This window comes from Crotalus tigris, unplaced genomic scaffold (assembly GCF_016545835.1).
Source record: "Crotalus tigris isolate CLP2741 ecotype Arizona unplaced genomic scaffold, ASM1654583v1 scf7180000023638.494280, whole genome shotgun sequence".
NCBI lineage: Eukaryota > Metazoa > Chordata > Lepidosauria > Squamata > Viperidae > Crotalus > Crotalus tigris.
Window position 1 is genome coordinate 116000 of NW_024100095.1, and position 20466 is coordinate 136465.

General features: G+C 37.7%; 1 protein-coding gene across 4 annotated transcripts in view; it reads right to left on the reverse strand.

The window, feature by feature from the left end:
- The window catches only part of NFATC1 (nuclear factor of activated T cells 1), a 147234-nt gene that overhangs the window by 107197 nt on the left and 19571 nt on the right, over positions 1-20466 (reverse strand). For all 4 annotated transcript variants that reach the window (XM_039320453.1, XM_039320455.1, XM_039320452.1 and 1 more), the window contains exons 2-3: positions 15686-16787; positions 3859-4018 (exon numbers count right to left, since the gene is read on the reverse strand). In XM_039320453.1, the coding sequence (XP_039176387.1) occupies positions 3859-4018; positions 15686-16787 (1262 nt within the window). The remainder of the gene's footprint in view (positions 1-3858; positions 4019-15685; positions 16788-20466) is intronic.

Genomic DNA, 20466 nt, shown 5'->3' on the forward strand with positions numbered 1-20466 from the left:
ACAAGAGATAGATGGGGAACTCATCAAATTTAAAGACGACACCAAACTGGCAGGAATAGCCAACACTCCAGAAGACAGGCTTAAGATACAGAAGGATCTGGACAGACTTGAACACTGGGCACTATCTAACAAAATGAAATTCAATGGTGAAAAAAGCAAGGTTCTACATTTAGACAAGAAAAACCAAATGCACAGGTATAGTATAGGGGGTACCTTGCTCAATAGTAGTAACTGTGAGATGGACCTTGAGGTCCTAGTGGACAATCACCTAAATATGAGCCAGCAGTGTGCTGCAGCTGCCAAAAAGGCCAACACAGTGCTAGCTACATTAACAAAGGGATAGAATCAAGATCACGTAAAGCAGCGGTTCTCAAACTATGGGTCGCGACCCCATTTGGGGTCGATCGACCATTTTTGGGGGGTCGCCAAAGAAGGCGATCCGCCATTTCCCCCCCCAGGGGGCGGCGCTGCGCATGCGCACCGTGCATGGGGGCGGCGCTGTGCACGCGCGCCGCACATGCGCGGCCCCGACCCCCATGCGTGCGGCACCGCGCATGCGCAGAACGTTTGTGTGGCGGGAGTCGCCGTCACACAAACGTTGAGAACCACTGACGTAAAGTGTTAATACCACTTTACAATGTTTTGGTAAGGCCACACTAATACTGCATCCAGTTTTGGTCATCGCGATGTAAAAAAGATGTTGAGACTCTAGAAAGAGTACAGAGAAGAGCAACAAAGATGATTAGGGGACTGGAGGCTAAAACATATAAGGAACGGCTGCTGGAATTGGATATGTCTAGTTTAATGAAGAGAAGGACGAGGGGGGACATGATAGCAGTGTTCCAATATCTCAGGGGCTGCCACAAAGAAGAGGGTGTCAAGCTATTTTCCAAGGCGCCTGAAGGCAGGACAAGAAGCAACGGGTGGAAACTAAGCAAGGAGAGAAGCAACCTAGAACTAAGGAGAAACTTCTTGACAGTTAGAACAATTAACCAATGGAACAACCTGCCTCCAGAAGCGGTGAATGCTCCACCACTGGAGGTTTTTAAGAAGAGACTGGAGAGCCTTTTGTCCGAAATGGTATAGGGTTTCCTGCCTGAGCAGGGGGTTGGACAGATGACCTCCAAGGTCCCTTCCAACTTTACTACTACTACTACTACTACTACTACTACTACTACTACTACTACTACTATTATTATTATTATTATTATTATTATTATATTTCCGAAGGAAAAGCATTGTATTTGTTGTGTTCTGCTAAGCTCTTTGCCCAGCCCCTGTCTTGGTACCACCTCTTCTGGGATATTTTGTTCTTTAATGACAGTTTACAGATTTCCTTTTTTTCTTTCAGAAAATGCCCATGATGGCATGCATTACAAGGTCTGCATGTTCGTATTTCTTGAGGGGCTTAATTTTACATGTAAGCTGGGCCAACTGGGTTACCCCTGGCCTGGCACATCTCTAGGGGGTGTGAATGATCAGATACTACAGGTAGTCCTCAACTTGCAACAGTTCGTTTAGTGATAGTTCAAAGTTACAACAGCACTGAAAAACATGACTTATGACTGGTTTTCAGTTATGACCTTTGCAGCATCATGTGATCAAAATTCAGGTGCTTGGCAACTGACATGTATTTATGACAAATGCAATGTCCCAAGATCATGTGATCACCTTTCTGTGACCTTCTGACAAGCAAAGTCCATGGGGAAGCCAGATTCACTTATCAACCGGGTTACTAATTTATCAACTGCAGTGATTAACAACTGAGGCAAGAAAGATCATAAAATGGGGCAAAACTCATTTAACAAATCTCTCACTTAGCAACATAAAGTTTAAGCTCAATTGTGTTCATAAGTCAAGGACTACCTGTATTCACTAGTAGAGGACAAGCCTGCCCAAATAGGTGAAAAATACAAGGGGTGGGTGGGAAGGTAACCCTTCAAAATCCTGTTATATTTCACATAAAACAAGCACATCATCTGTCGCTTGGAATAAAAAACAGGAGGAAGTTTGGTATCATTCCACTGATCGGAATTTTGCTTTCCTTTTTTCCTTCCGGCATTTCCCTTTTTTCTTTTCCACAATTCTATCTAAATACAACATGCATCATGTTTTGTTTTATTTCCATACACCATAGAAAAAGACTGCGGGGAGGGGGTGGTGGTGGTGGTGGTTCCTGGATACATTTAACTCAATTAAATGTTGGCACTGCATTTTGTTTTTTTCCAATCACTGAGTGGAAATTTTAAATGTCAAATTGGCTATTGTGAACTCATGCCTCCCATCTACAACCTATCTCTCCTCGCACATTTTAGGCAGCTAGCAAAATATATCCTAAGGAACAAGTGCACTGTATAAATTTCACTTTAAATATCACATGTAAAATAAAGAGGAATACTGTGAGACAGGAAGAGAAGCAGTTGTTAATAGTGAACCATGCTAAGGGTACTTCATGCTAATATATTAGTAAAATCAAACTGGCACAAGTTTTGCTGGGTGTCTCCCTTGAATTTAGAATTTTCAACTGCTTTCAGATGATGAAGCTTGCAACATGAACAATAACAATGTTCAAAAGTGCAACTTTCAATTTAAAACTAAAGGGAGCAAGGTATTTTATACTAAAAAATATAATGAAATTGAATGACCAATGGATATTTATGAGAAGGAAGTTCTATCAGGAGGATATCACCATAGAAATTGGGATGGAGGAGACATTTTTTGGTTCAATTCTGTTTTTTATGACCTGCCCCAATTCCTATCTTTATGCCCTTCAAGGAAGTCAAAATGCATTTATACAGAGAAATGAGTACTTTTCAAAAGTTTATGTGGAATATGATGCTTTGCAATTCAAAGCATGGATACAGAAATCTGTATATTGAAAATATTGTAATAAAAAGGCACATATTTGAGAAAGTACAAAATGTATCAGAAGGATATCACTTGCAAATAGCGCATATGCAAAAGAATGTATTCAAATGTGTACAATGTAGAAGCAGGAAGAATGCCCCTCTGTGTGTGTGTGTGTGTGTGTGTGTGTGTGTGTGAGAGAGAGAGAGAGAGAGAGAGAGAGAGAGAGAGAGAGAGAGAGAGAGAGAGAATTTACAAACAATACAGAAACAGGCAGAAATGAATCTACAGTTAGGAATATGAGGAAATCTAATATAAAGAACTTTGCCTCTCCCTATTTATGTATGTATGTATGTTTACATTTATCCTGTCTTTATTATTGTTTTTTTAATTAGGCGGTGAATATACCTAATACTCTTTTGTCCCCCTTCTTTTTCCCCACAACAACAACCCTGTAAGGATGGCCCAAAGTCACCTAGCTGGTCTTTCATGTCTAAGGTAGGACTAGAACTGGTTTCTAGCCTGATGCCTTACTTCATAGTTCATCTTGGGTTGTTAGTTATGTCAATAAAGAAACATTATAAACTAGTTTACTTACACTGAATTATAAGGGATGATGAGTCCCTTGGCTAGTTTCTTGGAACCCCAAGCCTCAGATGAAAACTGTACTTCCTCCATAACAACCTTTTCCATTCACTTTAGGTAGCAGACTAATTCAACAGAGAACAACAAGGAAACACCAGATTTTGCATTGAACTGGCATCACCAAGGTTGGGCATATAGTTAGACCTTTCATATAATATCTATTCTGAAGAATTCCAGGAGCAAATGGTGTACCTATCATAAAGTATGAAATACTCACTAAGCAGCTCTTGGTCGAACAAATAAGACTTTTTCCATCCACCAAAACAGAGTACATACTTACATTCAATATAAGGTCATTTTACTTGCCTTATTAAGGATGTTGGTTTTAAAAAAAAATACACATGCTGCCAAGAATAATGCTATTACCTGCACCACTGGATGTCCCCCAGCAGACGCCTTGACAGCTCCTCGACTGCCTTCCGTCTCATAATGGGCTCGGTGATGGGACTTCGGCTGCACTTCAATCTGAAGTTCATAAGGTCCTGAGTGAGATGGCAACTGCCAATCCAAGGCAGGCAGAGATGGGCTATAATAGAGAACAGCAGGAATTAAATATTAACAACAGTTCTGCTATCATAAACCACAAGAATCTGGCACTATTACTTTAGAGGCCACTTTTAGCAGATCATCCGTCACCATCTTACATTTAAAATTTCATCAGTGGAGATAATGGTATGACATAAGTAATTTAAAAGGTAATGGTTATTTTATGAAGATTTATGGATGACACAGATTAGATAGGCCAAATGCTATCAGATGCTTAAACAAAATGGAAAACATTTTAAGCTTGGCTTAAAAAGAATTAAAAATACAATACATTAAGACATCAACCCATTAATCATAATAGATAAAGGTGGATTGTAAGATGTGGAAAAATACCCCCCCCTAAAATTCAATTTTGTGTAGAAATAGCCTTTGGGGAATATCAGTACTTCAGTTCCTTCAATTTGTATTCAATAAGCTTCACCTTTTGAACAAACTTGTCAGCAATAAAAATTCGTCTACTAACAATTTTTGAAAATCCCAATCAGCCCCACAAATTGACCCAGTGAAAGGTCTCTTTCCATTAACACTATCATTTTACCAGGCAAGAATGTACAACGTGCAGGCTGAGGGTCAGACAGAAGACACAAAAGCTGGATCTGGATTGCCCAATTATTATATTTTATGTAATATAAAGGAAAAATGTTAAATACAATGAGAATAACATCAAATGGTTTAAATTAAATTGTAAGTCAATTTTAATTTAAATTTGCCTGAACAAACTTGTGCTCCCTTCCCTAGGGAAACCAAATACTGACTGACTTCAGTTAACGATAATTCTCTACTCATTTGTATGGGTATCTTAATAAATCTATCAGTTGGGTGGATGGGTAGCAGTCTTCAGTTTTCCAGTTATAGCTGACCTAGAATACCCAGTGGTTTTAACCAAACAACCAAAACTTCAGTGGTGAAGAATGTTGGTAGCTGTAATTCACCAACTTCTGAAGGGCCACGGATTCTCCATTTTAGTTTTACACGATTTTCAAGATACCATCCAGTATTACAAGACTAACAAGATTTCACAGAGGATCCCCCCTTAATATGTGGCTAATGGTGAATATACTCCACAAAACACTATAGAATATTAGTTGGATTTTTTTTCAGTGGCTGTTCTAAGCACAAATCAATCTTCCTTATGCTGCTCCCAAGCTTGCTACATTAATCCAGATCTGAATGATATTTCTACGTGCATTCATTCAAATGCAAACAAATGTCTAGCATACTATGTCAAGATTGGAAGAAGATGGATTCACAGTCATTTCAGCATCTCCTTATTCAACATGGGGAGAGCAGGTTCCATAGTTAAAATATCTTCAGTTTTGTTCAAAATCTGCATAGGTAGCCATGTCTAAACTAAACAATATCAGAAAGGATACCAAGCAAATGGAATGGAAAATATGTTCCATAACCAAGAAGCCACAACTAAGAAAGCTTGGTCCCTCATCACAGAAATACTTTGACTCATACTCTAAGAAGAATTTAAGAAAAAAGCAATCTCCTATTAGGATCGGCATTTCTTGCAATAATAAAATCCCCCACTCAGCTTTTTCAGGTTTTATAGGTCAAAGGTTTTATGTGTATAGCGTACGAGCTTTCTTGTTCTTCAAATTCCTGATTTCTATGGTGGCTGTCTACGTCGAAATATTTTTCGCAGTCTTTCCTTTTTCAATAGAATTTCATGATTGCATTCTTCCTACGGCCCATGGGAATGTGGTATTTAGTAGCCTGCATATAGGTGACTGATTTAGACTTCTTCTTTAAGCATAACTGGAAAATTACAAAGATTCAGTCCAGTTCATGCAATGCTTTGTTACATATGCCGTCATTTGAAACATTCCTGGATAATTATCTGGAGAGATCCCGCTCGACTACACAACAATTTATATAATATAAAGCAGCTGTATATCTCCTGGTGATGATCACTATATATTATGAAACAGATGCTTCTATATTCTTTAGCCAGTTCATACATGAGATGGGTTTTCTCCCCACCACCACCTCCACCCCCCCAGAGGACAAAATATATATCAGATTATGACATGTGTATGGTATTTCTTTCTTAAAAGCACTAATCCATCAATCAACAAAATGGTCCACGTGCTTTAAATTTTAAAAAGAGGGAAAAAAAGAATAAAAATAGAAACTAACCTCACAAATCTGTGTATACATGTGAGTTTATGCCCACACACACACACACACACACACTTCATTATCTCTGTTTAGATCTCCGAACCATACCAGAGACCTTGATTAAAAGGAGAGCTGCTGATTTTGTAGAAAGCAGCCACACAGTTCACATTTAATTAAAATTCTAATGTAAGCATGGATGAATAACAACATTAAATTGGTAATCATATTTGGAGTAGCTCCACTGGAATTAATTGGGCCCAACATGACTAAGTTAAACTTCATTGGTTTTAACAAGTATCCTTCAGGGAAGGGCAGACTTCAGAACTGCCCATCTTTGTTTTCATAAGAAGGCTGAAATGCATCATCTAGAGACTAATGCAGAAGATATTCAGTTAGAATGAAATGACTAGAATGAGTCCAAGAACTGGAGATTAGATCTGACTAGAGTTCAGTTCTTCTGCACAAATATCCACTTTGGTTTATATGAAGCTTTCCTGATTTCAGTACTATTATTTAGGACAAGACATAATGTCACTTTATTGGTAGTCAGACAACTTCACTCATTTCATACAAATCTTTTAGAGGACTACCAGCTGACCCTAAATGACTTTCTCCTCTAAGTATTATGGTTGTGCAGCATTTGAATTTGGAAGCTGTGTGCTCCTGAAAGAAGACTTTTTTTTTCCTTTGAACATGAAACCCAAGCCCAGTCCAATAAGGTATTTTAAGAGTACATCTAAAATACAATATATGCATGAAGCAAATGTGATTGTATAATCCTGTATTAAGACTGACTGCAGTGTCCTGCTGGCTTTTGCTAAGGAAAATGTGGGTTTTCTAGTTGTTCAGGAGCCTTGGAAGATTTTCATTTAATTCAGCTGGGTAGATAATTCAGATGTGGTTTAGTAAGAAAAAGCTGCAAGATACATTACAAATCGTGTTGATCACCACTCAACTATTTATGATATTACAAATTTTCTTACAGGACAGAAGGAGAAGGCACAAAGATAAATAGATGTAAAGAACTTCAAATTAAACAGAACAAAGATAGCCACTATTGTAATAATCAAAAAATACCAATAACACAATGATAGTAGAAGAAACTGATGAGATAGCAAAATGGGGGGGGGAGCAGAAGTCACAAGCAATTTCTTGTATGCCATGACAAACAATAAAATAACTTCACTGTGATTATTTCAGGCACATGAAAGTAGTTCTCATTGTTGAACCTTCTGGCAGATAAGGTGCACATTTTCTCCTATGGGATCAGGCTATTCTGCTGACTGTTTATCATCTAATGAGAAATGTAGCAGAAGAACTTTTGAGCTAAACAACTCTGAGAGCAGCTAAATGTCCTCTCCAATCCATGTGTTTAAAGTATAGAGCAGGGGTAGGCAACCTTGGCTCTTTTATGACTCATGGACTTCAACTCCCAGAATTCCTGAGCCAGCTTGGAATTCTAGGAGTTGAAGTCAACGGGTCCCTGGTATAGAGAGAACAGACATATGGCCAATTTATTGCAACCTTGAAAAGTGAAAACATTCTGAAAAAAACCTCTACATTGAACACATTAATGTGATTCAGTACCAACGGTACCATATTTGTTGTAGATGATGCAACTGAGTATGAAAAGAAAGCAAGGCCTTTGCTTCTGACCAGCAATATATCAGAGATTTTGGTAAAAACATACCGGTCAGTTCATTTTCTCATGGTAAATAAGAATGTTTGAACAGCTGATCTCACAATACTATGCAGAAAGAGAAGCAATATTCACAGAGGTGTCAGCACTTCTAAACCACTAAATCACTCCATTCCAAAAATAAACAATTTAAAATGCCTAGAGGACCATAACCCTATTTGAACTAAATATCAATCTAATATGAAGATCCATGTTTTACTAGTTTCTACACTGGTCTTCTTACAAGTACCATTGAATGCATCAGCACCTGTTTCTAAATTAACATACACTGTGTAACTGCAAAAGAAGTCTCTTTGGATTCTGGAATAAATTTATCTTGTTCTCAACAATATGGGGAGAGGTATTTCCTCATTTCTTCAATGGGTAAGAAAAATATAGCTTGTACCTTCTCACTGACATTTCAGTTTATTCTTTCCTTTACTATATTTTTTCCTTTCTAGCCCTTGCATTAAGAAAGGAACATAAGGCTGAGCTTATACATCAATAGATCAATAGGTCCCCAGAAAAAATCAAGCTTCTTAATATTCCATAAAAAATACTGTAAATAAATGGTTATTACTACAATTGCATTTATACCTATTCTTATGGAAATAAATCCTGTGGTTCTCAACTACAAATTAACGCTGTGAAGAAATTCATGAGTTATACAGCCCTCCTGGAAGTTTAAACAGCATCAAGATTTTTAATTATAAATGAAATATACTTTAATGGCAAATACAATAATAAAAGTAACCTTGATGCTTATATACTGCACATCAGATTCTTTAAGAGAAAAATCTGAGGAATATATTCCATAATCTTGAGCATTGTAAGTTAATAAGCAGCTTGTAAAAAACCCCATCATTTTCAACAGAAGTCTTCAGGGGCTGTTTCAGACTCAATTATAATCCATGATTGGTTGATAAGAACATGACCCAGTGTGATTTAGTATGAAAGAGTTTGAAATACTTCTACTAGTGGCTCTAAATAAAGAGTAAAGATTTATATTTATTGGTAAATCTCTGGATTGTTTGCAAAAGACAGGCAAGTCCCAGATTTCAAGTCCCAGTTTTTTAACAGTAACAGTGACAAAATTCCACACACATGCTAAATTATACAAGGGAAGGAACAATAGTTTCTAGCTATTTCATTACATGGAAGCTTGAATTGGCTATGTCAGGAAAAAAGATAAAAGTAAATTGAATGCAGCGGGAATAAGATTACTTCAGGAGTGTCTGCGGTGAAACACAAAGCAATGGGGTCCAGAATGAATGGATGCTGAAAATATGTGGACTGAATACACAAACAAGTGACCAGCATAAAAAAGTATGTTGTGATTGTTTGGTAATAGAGAATTGAATTACAAAATAATTGTGAAAGGAAGAGTGAGCAAGGGGAAACTTGAGAATGTTGTGGTTGGATGCAGCTGATGAGATCTTCAAAGAGGGATGAAAGCGAAAAGAATAGCTTTCTGAAAGGGTTATGAACATAGTGGAGCAAGGATGGTTTTTAAGAACAAAGATATGAAGATTTATAGAGAGTATGTTGATTTACATTATTTAGACTGAGTTAAATGTTTTTCTTCTTTTAACCAAATGCATCTTTCCTAGGTTTGTGCATCACATGTAAGTGAAGGAAAAATGCAGCTGCTTTAAATTGCTTTTGGCAGGTGCCACATGTATGGCCACGTGCATCCCAAGTCACATTTTACCCCTTTGGATCTAGAACTCTGCCCTTCCTTACATGCATCCATGTTGATCACCTCACATCAAAGACCAGAGCTCAGCTCTGGTATTCAAAGTAAATTTCCAGGTCCAGTTTTCTTTAAAAAAAAAAAAAAATCTAATGGTGGTCTTCTTTGCTTATTTCTGTTAGTTAAACTTGAAATTCATCAACACTATCATCATGTACTTGATGTTTGTCTTTCCAAATTGTAAATCAGGAGTCTCCAAACTTGGCCCTTTTATGACTTGTGGACTTCAACTCCCAGAATTCCTCAGTCAGCGTGCCTGGCTGAGGAATTCTGGGAGTTGAAGTCCAAAGTCATAAAAGGACCAAGTTTGAAAACCCCTGCTGTAAATGATGCTCTGCCTTTTGATTCAATAGAAGATTGAAAATTATAGGGAAGGTGTTTTCATTTTCAATCTTCTATTGAATCAAAAGAAGAAGAGACCATGCAATTCTAAGGACTGGTGTTCATAAGTAAAATTGTCGTTATAATTCTGTATTATATAGTTTGTACTAAGAGTACTATGGCATATAAAACTCACATACTTACTTCTCTTACACTGAACAATCCTATTGTCAAAGGCACTTAAACAAAAGCTAAGAACAGCTTATTGAAATATTTCAGCTTCTCTTTTGCTTCACAAAACTGTAATTATTTGCCTCTAGAGTATTTTCCATCATAGATGGAGAAGTTTAGATAAGTTATTCCATTTTGCTGGGAGCAGCATGATTCACATGGCTATTAATCTGCTTGTATCAATACTTCCCTTATGAACTCCTGGTTCTGCTTGTAAACGTTTTTCTATATGCTAAAACTTGGCATGCAAGATAAAAGGCTACCTGATTGCAAACAGAGCAGAACATTAAATGCACAGAAAATACATCTACACATAAGGCTTTAACTGTGGGTCTTTGTGCAAAAACAGCACCCAGATGTTTGGGATTTATCCAGAACCAGAATACAAATGCCAAAAGTGCAATGAGAATCCACAGATTATTATGGCTCTGAAGAATTAGGTGGCAGTTCCTTCTCTGAGGTTTTTCAGATTGGACTGATTGACTACAGTTGGTAGTCTTCCCAGGTCATAATACTGAAGCCACTTTCATGTAACTGAGGGACTATAGAGCGACCATGAAACTTCTGCTTTTTTAAAAAACCATAGTTGTGCTCAGTTAGCATCTCAGAAAACATTCTGTTGTTAACTAACATTTGAACTTGCTTGAAACATTGCAACCCTGTAGTTTGTCTAATTTTTTTAAAAAACAACTTTCTCTTGTAAAACTGATTATAGATACGCTCAGCAGATTACTTAAGGAATTAAAATTAAAATCAGCAGAAATCTGGTAGCGCCTTTTCTGACTAACATATGTTATACAGAGGAATAAGGTTTCATAATAAATAAAATGAGTTAGTTGGCTGAGTTGCTGATTTTTGGCTCCCATAAAACTGTTCTCCTCCTGTTATATAAGGGATAAATGCCTGTATGTCACTTAACCATGAATACTGTAAAGTGCAAGTAGCACTAATTTTAATAAGTTGTTTGGAATGATATATTTGTAATATTCTATAATCTTAGATTTAAGAGTGAACTGTCTTTGAATATAGATAGCTGTTGTCAAAAAGTATTGGCTAACTTAATTGTCCATATCATCACTGGATCTATGTTTTAAAAAAAAAACCTATTAATTTAGGAATTTTCCAATAACCCTTTTTAGGTATTTTTTTCTGGAAAAGACAAAGGAGGTAATATAATAGTTTTGGCAAATAAACCTCATGACAGGGTGGATATCGGAATCTGTATTATTTGTTGGAACTCAACCTAGACTTTGAAACAGAACAGACACTTAAAATAATCCAGGAGCAGGGAGTGATTCCAAATATACTATGACAAATGGGTACTTTTTGCTAGGATATTTAAAACACTAAATTTCAAGCAAGCATCTTATGACTGTGCTGACATCTCAATTCAGCTTTTTTACATACACAAAATGAAAGCATTCATGGGTTACAGGAAACTAGGTCCAGGGCATCAGATTGGTAAAATCAGACTTTTACAGTAGCTTCCAGATGTTCTGGAGCACAAGTTAATGAGAACACATGGAAACATATTGGAAAAAAAATCAGGAAACACATTTTTTACACAAAAGCAAAACAGTGGAAAATTATTATATGCATAATACTGGAATGCATTTATTGTCATTATCACTCTGGGGTATTGCTGTTTTCATTTTAATTCCATGTGGTATTAAAACAAGAAAAGAAAAACATTTTTCTGTAAATTAGTGAATGATAAAAGATTTATATGTTCAATCATCATAGGATTTTTCCTGATGTTTAAAATACTTTCTTATTTTTTTTCAACTAAAGTAACTTTGTGAGAAGTGACTTAAAACTCTTTCTTTAAACCCCATTTTAAGTTTTATAACCTGAGCAAATGTTAGAGATACACATTTCCTCACATATGACACTACAAATACTATCATCTTGATACACATATTACATATTATTGTCCATATACTCTGTACCTAGGAAGTCCTAGTAGAATAAGGCATGGGAACAGGTTGGTACTATGAGATTTGCAGGAAGAAAATGTTATTTATAAATCCAGTATTGTTCACTTATTTGAAAAGTTATGTTCTGAATGTTTACACCTACCTTAAATAGATCACATGGCTGTTTTGGACAGACTCACATATACTTCAAAAAGATGAGACAAAAATAGATTGCATTGTCTGATACATTAAACATGAGTTGGATACATTCCCTTTCTGATGCTTTAAACCTAGTAATCACACCTCTGTATATTAGTAACAATTCACCAAACCACAAATGTGTGATCTCCTGCTTTTTTTTTCAGAAAAAAGCAAAGAACAGAAATATATAAATCTTCAAGCAGGATTTATGCACCTGAAAAAAATATAAAACTCTACGTCCCATAGAAACTTTAGCAACACCCACTTTACATGGTATCATTATGTCTTAGCTCTTCTGCATAAGGGCATCTGGAGTGAGCATGCAGAAACATTAAGATCATGGATATATCAACACGATCAAAGGCCCAGCTTTTTTATATATTCATAACACACATTAAAGACATATGTTTGCAAAGGCTTTAATTGTACCAACCATTTTTACTTTTTTGATCTTCACCCTCTGGACACCCAACAGCAATACAGACATACGTACATATATACATACATATTTAATCAAATTATAATTTGATTATAGGAACTTAGACTGATGGATGTAAGAAGGGACGTAAGATTAGAGCAAATAGAGAGGAGGATGAATATGGCAGTCCTGCATAAAGGTAACTGAGCAAACACTAACACATTTATATTTATGCAAGACAATTGCTGAAAAGTTACAGTTTCATACTAAAGCTCAGAATCACAGAAAAAAGAAAGTTTTCTTAATATTTTCTCTTGTACAGTTTTTCTATAGAAAATCGAATCTCTAGTGCCAATGCTTTGACTGCCACTGGAGAAAAGACAGAGTACTTCAACAGTCCTGCTTTTGGACCAAAACTTTTCAGGGCATTGAAAGCAATTGTCTCATCACTGAGGGTATCAGAAAAATTGGGCTACCTCAAAGTCACAATTACTTTTGTTTACTTTCAGACATTTCTACCACTCCTTTTCTCTCAAGTGTACAAGAGAATTTACAACATGTGACTGCTATTTGGACTCTTGACTAGTCTTCAAAAATACAGAACAGCATGATGACTTTGCATATAACAAAGGACCATTGGCCCATATTATCACATGCAAAAAAAAAAAAAGTCCAAAATGCTGCTAGCCTTCCCCGCTTGCAAAATTGCAAAACAATGTCTGAATAGTAGACATTAGACATGAGCTTTATGGAATAGAAGTTACAGCTGTGTGTATATGCATGTTGTTAGTTTAATATGTCTTTGGGGAGTTGGCCATTATATACACAAACAACACCAAAAACCAAGACAGTCTAACAATATACAGAGCAACATAATCTTAATGTCTGTGTTTTAATTTTTCTTTTATTTTGCATGTTATCTTTCTATTATTATATTATTGCTTCCATTACACTACAGGAGATGGAAAGCAGGATTCCGTGAGCTCTGCAGGAAGGCTAATTTTTATCAGGTTCCTCCCTCCTTTGAACCATTTTCATTTCAGATTTAGAACTTGGTGCCTCTTCCATCTCTTCCCTTTTCATTTCTTCCTACTGTACTTTTATGCTATGACTTTTCTGAGTGTAGGGGTGACCAATGGGCATGGTCAAAAAAGTCAAAGTGGTGGCAATGCACATAAAAAAGCAGGTGGTGCTTCAACTGTATCATCATAACTCTCTTGATTCTTTTGACCACACCATGTAGACAACTCAATGTAGAACCGTAGGCTAGAACTATTTTATTTTAATGACCATGTATAAAACCCATACTAGAAAACAAAGAAGTCAAATAAAATTATTTTGAAAGAATCACCAGTGACCCAAGTGATGCTGTCACTGCCCTCTTGCGATGTCTGGAGGCTGTGGGGATCTGGATAGGGGACAACAGACTTCTGCTGAACCATGGTAAGACCAAGTGGCTTTGCGTATGTGGAGCTTTGGCATCTAGTACATTAACATCTTTAGTTTTGGATGGGGTTGCACTGCCCCAGACATACCAGTGTGCAACTTGGGGGGTTCTCCTGGGCTCGTGACACTTGCTTAAGAACAGGAGAGACTTTGCACAATGTTGGGTTATGCAACAGTTGTGCCCTTTCCTGGATTGGGAGTCCCTGCGCTCAGTCAATCAAGCCAGGGTCATCTCATGCTTGGACTATTACAATACACTCTACATGGAGCTATCCTTGAAGAATATTCAGAAGTTACAGCTGACGCAGAATGCAACTGTGCAGATAGTTCTTGGAGTCAGTAGGATGGCCCATATTATACCACTGTTTCATGATCCACACTGGTTGCCAGTTTGCTTTAGGGTCTAATTCAAGGTATTAGTTTTTACACCTTTAAAGCCCTTCATGGCATGGGTCCAGGTTATCTGAGGCACTGTTTCACCTCAATGGGATTAGCCCTCCCCATCTGTGCCAGTAAAAGGAGCATGCTACAGGCCCCATTGGTCAAGAAACTCTGACTGGCAGGATCCAGGAGAATAGCTGTTTCTGCCATGGCTCCCACTCTCTGGAACATCATGCCTCTTCCCCTCCCCAAGGTGAGATCTGTACCCTCATCCGAGTCTTCTGAAAGGGCCTGAAGGCTGGCTCTGTCAATTGGCCTGGCATGTCAAGCTGGAGACAGTAAATAGATTAAGTAGACCCCATCTGCTCCCTGTGTGAATCTTGTGCCCTTCCTCCCCATCTCTGTCAATTTTAAATCAAGTTTATTTATTGTTTTAATGTTTTATATTGGTGTCTATTGATTGTAAGCTGCTTAGAATCGCCTCTAGAGAAGTTAAATATATTGGATGGATGGATGGATGGATGGATGGATAGATAGATAGATAGATAGATAGATAGATAGATAGATAGATAGATAGATATCCTTACATGTATACACATGGGCTTAAGAATTTATAGCTAGGAGCCGATTTGAAACAGAATCACCCACTTCTATAAACTGCCCAGCCCAACATACTATAAAAAAGGCAAATACCAACAAAACCTATACAAATCAGTAACAATTAAAACAGAAATGAAATATTACCATTTTTTTTGCTTTTAAACTGATGTAATAGGAAATAAAACAAATATCACAAGAAAAGCTAAAAGTAAACTTGCAATATTACTATAATTCTATTTTACATTGCATGATATATTCCCCTGTAATCAAGCATTCACAATCTATTTTCAAGTTTGTAAAAGTAACTGTTTTGATTTGGGATTTTTTAAAATACTACCTAGATCGGAAACAAATGGATACCTAACAATCTATGGAAATTGGTTTGAATTTACTAACCAAAGTGAAAATGAATAATACCATGTAACAAAAGCAAAAACATAGCGCTATAAAAATGATTCTAGATGTCTATGACTAACTATTTGAAGTACTAAAAACAAAGACGTTATTGGGAGGAGGTAAAGCAAAGGAGAAAATAGAGACTTTTCTTTTAAAGATTACATCTAAAGAAACTGTACCTCATGTATGATGTTGGGGACAAAGGCTTTGATTTGGCCCACTGATAGGGATGCTGCGGAACTGAAAGATACTGATCACAGAAGCTTCCTTTCCTGATGTGCTGGAACCCAGGAAATTCTTCTGGTGATAAATCGGTAATCGGTGATATGGTCCCCTGATCATCTCCACTAGGCTCAGTCTTGAGTGCTATGGAGGGAGTGTGATCTATTGCAGTTTTCCTAGACTTGATAGGAATTCCATCATTCATATCTATTGTGCTGTCAGTAGTGAGGGCATTGATTGCTGCGACAATGGCTGAACTGGTATATTGGTTAGTGTTTCCCAACCATGTCTCATCAGTCACACTAACCCTTGGAGAATTCTGGGGAGACGGAGTTGGGGAGTGATGTGGAGAGTAGGATGTCTGTCTGCCATTCAAACTGTATTTTCTCTTATTACAGGGAGATGATGGTCTAGAGTTGCGAGAGCTCAGCCAGTTTTCTTCAGTAATACTTGTTCTGGGAGACGTGGAAGGAGAATGTCGGGGTGAATTAAGGAGTGTGCAGGGAACTAAGCTTCGCTGATACCTCTCCTCAGTTTCATTGGTCTTGGGCGATACGCAGGGCGATTGCCAAGGAGATGTCTGGGGTGAAGTATAAGGATAGGAATAATTTGATTCATAGGAAGATGCTTCTGAATTACAACTTCTGGAAGACAGGCTACTGGCAGGGCTCAGACAAGATGGGTCCCTGTAAGCCTCAATGTTTGGTAAATTCAAAGTAGCGGTAGAAGGCGATCTCTTTGTGTTTTGGGTGGATTCATCAATCTCAGCTTCATGGAAGAACTGATTGTTGTTTTGATGCAGTCCTAAGTAGGTGGTTATTTCAATTCTAGGACTTTCTAATGCTGGCACTCCATTAGGTCTGACACTTGGAGGCAAATAATATCCAGCAGTGCTATTGTCAGCATGCCCTCCATAACCTGAAAGATGATTAGCTGATGAGACATTTGGAATGACTGGAATAGATGTTTGAAGGCCGTGACATGGAGTTGGCAGTGAAGAATGTGCCACATTTAGAGGCAAAGTTGAATTTATATTTGAAGATGCATAGTTATAATGTTCTGAAAAAGATAAACAAAAAACAAAAAGAATGACGTGAGATGTTGCTCACATACAAACAAACAAATTAATTTATTAGTAAGCTGAATCCCTGTCATGATCCAGTGAATATAGTAGAGTTTTCTCTGGAATCAAAGCGTACCTTAACCATTTCAAAAATGGCAAAGAGCTAGTATCATTTAGCCATTCAAGAATGAACTAGGACCAAAGGGTTCTAAGTTCTGGGTTTAAGTCCATTCTCAACCATGAAAGCTCATTAAAGATTTGGGACCAGTCACCTTCTTTCAGCTCCACCTACCTCACAGAATTGTTGTTGCAAAAAACAAAAAAAACCCACACAAATTGGAGAAAGGAAGGCTATGTATGCCACCTTGAACTTCTAGACAAAGACAGTACGAAATAAGCTTGGAAATTAACTAGCTCGTGAGTTCTTAGACTCCATTTACCTTTTTTCAAGTCAGAATTTGCAATGACATTCTTTATAACAAGACTATCAAGTTATTTTTGAGCAGAGTGAAGTATTTAACCTTTAAATGGTGTGCCAGAATCAGACCAGGGCCAGTGGCCAGGACATAAAGTACACTTAATTTATTACCAACGTAAACAGAAATAAACTGAATGCAGTGACTACGGTATGATTACTCTCCAATATAAAATAATAAATTGTTCTCCTTCAACCACATAAACAAAACATGGAGGGTCTTGAAGGCTGTTATTACAGAATAGCAGAACAAGCAGTAATCTGTAGAGTGAACACACCTTTGGATGTTACTGCATGAAAGTCAGTGTGAATTGTGCACTTTCATTAGCATTTTTGGTATAAATAAGAATGCAGTGATTCACCTTGCACCCCACAGCAAGGATACAAGCTGCTCTTTGGAGACTCCTTTTTAACGGAGCAGAAAGAATGGAAATTATTCAAGTAACCTTTCTTGGTACCCTCAAAACATTCAAAGGCATCTTCAACCTCTTCTACAGTATCATAAATTATGTGACATACAGGAAGCATTACAAACAAGCTTTTTAGAAGTTATGGTTTAAAAGTATGAAGAACAGAAAACTGCAGCAGCTTAAATACCAATAAGTTTATGCTAATATATTTTGATTATAAATTTGGTACAAGTAAACAGAGCTATCCTCTCTAGAAATGGCAATTTCCAATCTTCCCTTTTTTGGGAAGGCTCTGGAAAAGATGACAGCTTCATGATTCAAGACTGGTACGCAACTGGGGGTCTTTCTGGACTCACAGCTACTGCTCAAAGAACAGTAGCTGTGAGTGTGTGGCAGTTGTGACCTGGAGGGTCTTTGCACACAGGTTCATCTTGTGCACCAGTTACCCTTTCCTTGATCAAGAGGCCCTTCAGATAGTTATTCATGCCTGCTCCCTTTGATTGGATTACTGCAATGTGCTCTTTATAAAGCTATCACTGTGCTGTATCATGGAATTATAACTACCACCTGGAAATTATAGTTGGTTCAAAATGCAGCAGGCTTCCAAACACCAGAAAAGTGGCCAATCCTGCATACAGTCTACAACTGGTGAGAAGAAAAGACTTCCACAGGTAAGCTTAACAGATTCCATAGAATAAAACAATGCTATCTCCCCTTTATTCCTTTGCTATTCTAAGTCAAATCAATGCTCTGCTAAATCAAGCTATCTTTTCTTACCTGCCAAAAATTGCATCTATCTTTTTTAAAAAAAACTTTAAATGAGTTATTTACTGCAAGAAATTGACTCCAATTTACAAAATACACAGGAGAGGAAAGTGCTTTTAAGTACTAATCTGAATGTTGAAGCACCCCTTTTTTTACATTTGCTAAATTTTACCTCCCCTTTATGGATTACTGCCTTGTCGTGGCGAAGGGGCTTGCGTAACTCAATGAAGCTATAAGCTATGCCGTGCAGGGCCACCCAAGACGGACAGGTTATAGCAGAGAGTTCTGACAAAATGTGATCCACTGGAGAAGGAAATGGCAAACCACTCCAGTATCTTTGCCATGAAAACCCCATGGACAGTACTAAAAGGAAAAAAGATATGACGCTGGAAGATGAGCCCCTCAGGTCGGAAGGTGTCCAATATGCTACTGGGGAAGAGCAGAGGGCTAGTACTAGTAGCGCCAGAAAGAATGAAGCGACTGGGCCAAAGCCGAAAGGACGCTCAGCTGTGGATATATCTGGTGGTGAAAGGAAAGTCCGATGCTGTAAAGATTTTTTCTCCATAGGAACCTGGAATGTAAGATCCATGAATCAAGGCAAGCTAGACGTAGTCAAAAAAGAGATGACAAGACTGAACATCGACATCTTAGGAATCAGCGAACTAAAATGGACAGGAATGGGTGAATTTAACTCAGATGACCATCAGGTATACTACTGTGGGCAAGAATCCCTCAGAAGAAATGGAGTAGCCTTCATAGTCAATAAAAGAATAGGAAAAGCAATACTGGGATACAATCCCCAAAATGACAGAATGATCTCAATTCGAATCCAAGGCAAACCATTCAATATCACAGTAGTCCAAATCTATGCCCCAACCACTGGTGCTGAAGAGGATGAAATTGACCGGTTCTATGAAGCCCTACAGCACCTTATAGAATTAACACCAAAAAATGATGTCCTTATCATCATGGGGGATTGGAATGCTAAGGTAGGAAGCCAAAAGATAACCGGAATAACAGGCAAGTTTGGCCTTGGAGTACAAAATGAAGCAGGGCACAGGCTAATAGAATTTTGTCAAGAGAATACGATGGTCATAACAAACACTCTTTTCCAACAACCCAAGAGACGGCTCTACACATGGACATCACCAGACGGTCAACATAGAAATCAGATTGACTATGTGCTCTGCAGCCAAAGATGGAGAAGCTCTATACAGTCAGTAAAAACAAGACCAGGAGCTGACTGTGGCTCAGATCATGAGCTTCTCGTTGCAAAATTTAGGCTTAAATTGAAAAAAGTAGGGAAAAGCACTAGGCCACTCAGGTATGAACTAAATCATATTCCTGATGAATATACAGTAGAGGTGACAAATAGATTTAAGGAACTGGATCTGATAGACAGAGTGCCTGAAGAACTATGGATGGAAGTTCGCAACATTGTACAAGAGGTAGCAACTAAAACCATCCCAAAGAAAAAGAAATGCAAGAAAGCAAAATGGCTGTCTGAGGAAGCTTTGCAAATAGCTGAGGAAAGAAGGGAAGCGAAAGGCAAAGGAGAAAGAGAAAGATACACCCAATTGAATGCAGAATTCCAGAGAGTAGCTAGAAGAGATAAGAATGCCTTCTTAAATGAACAGTGCAAAGAAATAGAAGAAAACAACAGAATAGGGAGGACCAGAGATCTCTTCAAGAAAATTAGAGATATGAAGGGAACGTTTCATGCAAAGATGGGCATGATAAAGGACCAAAATGGCAGAGACCTAACAGAGGCAGAAGAGATTAAGAAGAGATGGCAAAACTACACAGAAGAACTATACAAGAATGAGCTTAACATCCCAGATAACCACAATGAGATGGTCATGACCTCGAACCAGACATCCTAGAATGTGAAGTGAAATGGGCCTTAGAAAATCTGAGCAACAACAAAGCTAGTGGAGGTGACAGTATTCCAGCTGAGCTATTCAAAATCTTAAAAGACGATGCAGTAAAAGTGCTACACTCAATTTGCCAGCAAATTTGGAAAAC